The following is a 5,000-nucleotide window of genomic DNA, read 5'->3' on the forward strand; positions in this document are numbered from 1 at the left end:
CGCTGGAGGGGGTCGCATTTTCACGACTGGATTGACCATAATGCACTTATGTCCAGGTTTCATCCTATCTGCTATAATGAGGCCCTGTTAGGGTAGGGGTAAATTCCGACAAGCGACATGGCCTTGAACCGGCGACATGATAACCACGAACTGACGACGACCGACAGACTATTACAACGAATTAGCGAAAGCGACACAAATGTCAAGACTGACCGACAGCGAATTTCAGAATTGTGAATGTTCTGCGGACTGCGGAACATTTGCGCGTACACAATTCGTCGTAATTACTTAATAATGATCATTGTTAACAATAATGGCCAATTATGGCTAATAAGGGTCCAATAAAGGCGAACATCTCATTTTACTGCTGTTTTGATTGTTCATTTCATGTGATTGACGTATTCTGTGCATCACTCCCTTTGAGGACTTTTCCGCTTTGCGTATCATGTTCTCCCTGCATGACCCACGTGCGCACTCCATCAGTCTGTCAGAGAGATACTTTTTTCTCTATTGATATCGCGTTCATCTCGGTGTTCCAAATCGTAAGCGAGTTATTGAAATACATCACTATCAGAGTCATAAGAGAGTCGTCGGAGTGCCGAACTTGTGCACGGTCAGAGTCACGTGACGGGTCTATTCAACGTCAGAGACCGCGCTATTGTTTAACTCTTTGAAGTTTGCCGAGTTTCATAACCAGTCCCCTCTACTAACTATGATTTTTCACAGACCTTTTGTAAACGCATGCCTTGCGGATAATGAATGGTCGATAATGTCCTTCCTCCTGGGTTGTTATAGTTACAGAAAAGCACAGTCTGACAACTAAATCAGAGTTGAACTCGGAAGAAACATTAGACTCTTGCACTACCAGAATTGTAGAAACGCTATTATAGCTCGATTGCTTTGCCAGATTAGGCCTTTATTCACTTGTATAGTTTCTTAGATGGAATTTCATTGACTTCAACAACTATTCCAAGTAGTCTGAATAGGTATTAAACATTAAAAAAGGTCTCAAAACCCTGGGCTTAAAAGTACTAAAGATAGAAGCCGTACGTTCCGTTGGCGTCGTTCCAGCGAATGGGGATTGTCAGAGGGGCAACGAGCTAAAATTTATTACTGAAATTCCGACAAGCGACACAAGAATGTTCCGAAATTGCGACATAGCTAGCTGTGAAATTCAGACGGAGGACATGGGCACCCCCCCTAACAGGGCCTCTATAATGGGGTTGCATTTTCAACAGAGTTCCCGACAGGGTTATTAGAACGGGGTCGCCAATTATCGGGATTTGGGGGGTAAGAAAATTTTTGGCTAGATTCGCGGTAGTTTAATTGATCCAAGCCCCCCCCCCCCCCCCCCTCCACCCGCCCCCGAGACGATTTGTAGGGCGCAGAGAGTCTTGAAAGTTGGACCTTCCGGTTCTAAGTAAACGAAATGGGAATGCGATCAGTATAAAACGCAGACTGCAGACCAGGGGTGAAATGCAGACTTAACGTAACTGTTGAGAAAGCCCAAACCCCTTAGAAATGCTAACCTTAGGCCTAATTAGGCGTAAAACAATATTTAGGCTTAAGTTCACTGTTAGCATTTTTAATGAGTTTGGGCTTTTCAACAGTTACATCATAACCTCAGTCTGCATTTTACCCCCGGTCTGCAGTCTGCGTTTTATACTGTCCGAATGGGAATGTGCTCCGGAATGAAAACAGATGGAACTTTGATCTCAAATGTGAATCTCGTGGAGGTGTCTTTATGTGAAAGGCCATCATATGGTTCAGAAAAAATTCAGATGGAAGGCCCTTCTTTCAAAGAAATAAAACGTTTAGATTATCTGTACCGTTTGTCTTTAATTCAAACTAACCAACAATATTATAGAAAACGCAACTGACATAACGGTAAAAGTTTAAAAGTGTAATGCTAGACTGACATGATCAACGTGTTTGTTGAGAGAGTAGGAAAAAGCAGAAATCTCTGATCCTCTTATTTAAATGCATTAGGAATATAGGGCCTAAATACATTAGAGACTTTTTAGCATAAGAGAAACGTCTTACAATTTAAGAGGAAATGGTATTACGGAAATCTTTGCGTTCCCAAATTTAATCTTAATTTTATGAGGAACTCTTTAACCTACAAGTGCGCTCAACTATGGCATAAACTTCCAGTAGATGTCAAGCTGGCCGATAATGCCTCATGGCCTCTGAGTCAATAGCCCATTCGGCCTTCGGCCTCATGAGCTATTGACTCAGAGCCCATTCGGGCTCGAGGAATAATTGTTAAGTAATCTTTATATCTTAATTTTTTTTCTTCTTTTTACAACTGTAGATTTAATGCACGTTCGTATTTTGAACGAGCACTTGTGCTCGTAGACGATAACGTGGTTAAATAAATGGTAATGTAAATAGAAAAAACGTTCAGTAAATGTAAGACGCTTTAATACTGCATTCGCTATCAAGCGAAAAAAAAAAGTGATTTCAGAGAGGAAGGGAGAGAGAAAGGGAAAAAAAAAAGTTATTTACCAGCTAAGGGTCGGTCCTTAAAGCGAAAAACTGTGACCGAGGTCTTGAAAAAGCTGCCTGAAGCCGCCCGCAGGCAGGATTTTTACACGGCAATCTTCCCGGCAGTTGAATCTTCCGCTTGACTTCGACTAGTTTCCTTGCCCCCGCGCCGGATTAACCTCAGAGATAAAATAAATAACTTACTAACTTCGTTTTCTCTGTCCGTAGGATCCACGTTTTTTTCCCGTTGATTTATAGCCTGCGCGCTTCGCGTTTGGGACATAAATATCAACGCAAAAAAACTCGGTCCGTAACTTACAGTACGGAACTAGAACTCGGTTAGTAGGAGGTATATCGTACAGTTCCCTTACCTTTTTTATGGAAACTTTTCGTTCACCTTTTTCCCCTAAATGTCTGGGAAAACAAAAATTTTGTGTAACCATAGTGGCTATTAACACTCAGTTCTGATGTAGCAGACATATTTTCGGACCTCATTGCTCTCCCCTGAAGGGAGAGAAGTACGTCTGGGTTCAAACACTAACTGTTATTGAATAACAGATACACAATATTGCAGCATACAGGATCACAACAACAAACTCTTTTCTTTGAGTTTGCAAATCTGGTATGTCAATGGCACTCATATGACTTGTCATTCAAGTTTTATTGAAGACAAAAACCATACATTGAACACTCAAAGACTACAGAGTCCATTGTCACATATGAAGTATTACGCATCTTTATTATATGGCTCTGTCTCACAAGGACTGGGAACTACAAAGTTCACGAATTTGATTGGCTGAAATCGATATTGACCGCGGTCTAGATTTTCCCATCTAGACCGGCATCTATTGTAGACCGGTACTGTTTTGCGGTGAAAAGAACCAAACTAAAATGCACTTACGACCTCGGTCAATATTCTCCCATACAGACCTCCTGCTCAGTTAATAAGAGCTAAGTATTAAGGAATACAACAAACCAGCTAATTCCTGTATTCATGGCTTTAATGCTATGACAAGCAGTTTGAATTTCACATGGATTTTGCAACCTCAAAACTGCCACTTAGTTGACCTAACTACTTTGCATGTAACAGCAGTACTTGTTTTTAATGAAATTGATGATTTTTTGACAAGTGATACAGATCATTACAATAAAAGGTGCGAGCAACAATAATATTGGTACATGCAGGTACAATCTATAATGCAATTAGGTGCAACAGTTTGACACCACAAGAGTCCAGGGTTACCACTGTTGCACGGTTTTGTCACTGACAAATTCTCCATGTGGGGCACCGGCATTTGGAGGCAATAAAGCCAAGTAAACAGGTGTTTCTGCACCTGTAAGGAGAGTTTAAGAAAATTGAGATAATAATTATTAGACCACTTTCATAAATGGCGACCACCTTTTGTACTGTACCTTGTTAATTAGACCTCCTGCACGCCCTCATTTTGAAACAAAGTTAATATTCTTTTGAAATTGGCTTGTCATATTTCACTGCCATTATGAAAGAGGTCTATTATGTACAGAGAATCACGCATGTAAATGAAAAGTCATTCCCATCTGGTGGCCATCATTGGTGAGACCTCATTTAAGACAGTTGTGCTGTTATGAGCAGTAGGTCATATTATAAAAGGTTCCCTAGCCTTGGACTAGGCTCTACATTGTAACACGAAATAAAAGGAGTAACCAAAGAAAGGAGAGCAGGGGGTTTTTAAAAAAAAGTGTGTGGCAGAGCTTCCACTACCTCTCTTCTTAACCTTTATTCCCATCTCTCCTTGCTTCCATCCTCACTACTTTTGGCCTATAGATATTCCCACTTTTTGTGCCAGTTCCATAGCTATAGTGAAGCCTAATTCCATGCTACTGTACCATGTAATCTTGTTACTGGTACTAATTTTGTGTCTAAAACACAGGTCACATTCCACAGGTCACTCGTTGCAGGTCATTGTTTTACGTTCTTGAAAGTAACCCAAAACCCTCAATTTGGCTAACCCTAGGCCTAAAAACCAACCTTAGGCCTAGGGTTAGCCAAATTGAGGGTTTTGGTTACTTTCCAAAACATAAAATAATGACCTGCAACGAGTGACAGGTCTGTGGAATGTGACCTGTGTTTTAGACCCGCCGCTAATTTTGGGAAGTGATTAATAAGCACCAGGAAGTTTTCAGTTAATTTAATGTCAAGGCTCTCTTCCTTACATTTCATTGTTAAAGTTCTGTACTCAAGAAAATATGTTATGCACCACGAACATTGTAATATAGAGGTCCTTTAACAATATCACAATTCCCCTGTTCATCAAATACTAGTGTGCATTGATTAACACCAAAGTGAAAGCTGCTGAGCTGTAGATGATAAAAGTACATCATATACCTTCATCTGGAGACTTGGTTGCTCTGGGTCCAGCCATATCTGTACGCACCCACCCAGGACAACACTGAAATTGCAGAGAGAAACAAGAGAAGATTTACTTGCCAGTAACAACCAAAAATTATCTGACAGTAATAAACAAAATCTCTCT

At 40.6% G+C, this 5,000-nt stretch overlaps 1 protein-coding gene across 1 annotated transcript in view; it reads right to left on the minus strand.

Annotated features, from left to right (window-relative positions):
- Nucleotides 1-3,470: 3,470 nt before the first annotated feature.
- The window catches only part of LOC138013135 (carbonyl reductase [NADPH] 1-like), a 19,420-nt gene continuing 17,890 nt past the window's right edge, over nt 3,471-5,000 (minus strand). The window contains exons 8-9 of the mRNA XM_068860127.1: nt 4,853-4,916; nt 3,471-3,821 (exon numbers count right to left, since the gene is read on the minus strand). Coding sequence (XP_068716228.1) covers nt 3,727-3,821; nt 4,853-4,916 — 159 coding nt within the window. The 3' untranslated portion in view covers nt 3,471-3,726. The remainder of the gene's footprint in view (nt 3,822-4,852; nt 4,917-5,000) is intronic.

Source organism: Montipora foliosa, chromosome 8, assembly GCF_036669935.1.
Source record: "Montipora foliosa isolate CH-2021 chromosome 8, ASM3666993v2, whole genome shotgun sequence".
Classification (NCBI taxonomy): Eukaryota; Metazoa; Cnidaria; class Anthozoa; order Scleractinia; family Acroporidae; genus Montipora; species Montipora foliosa.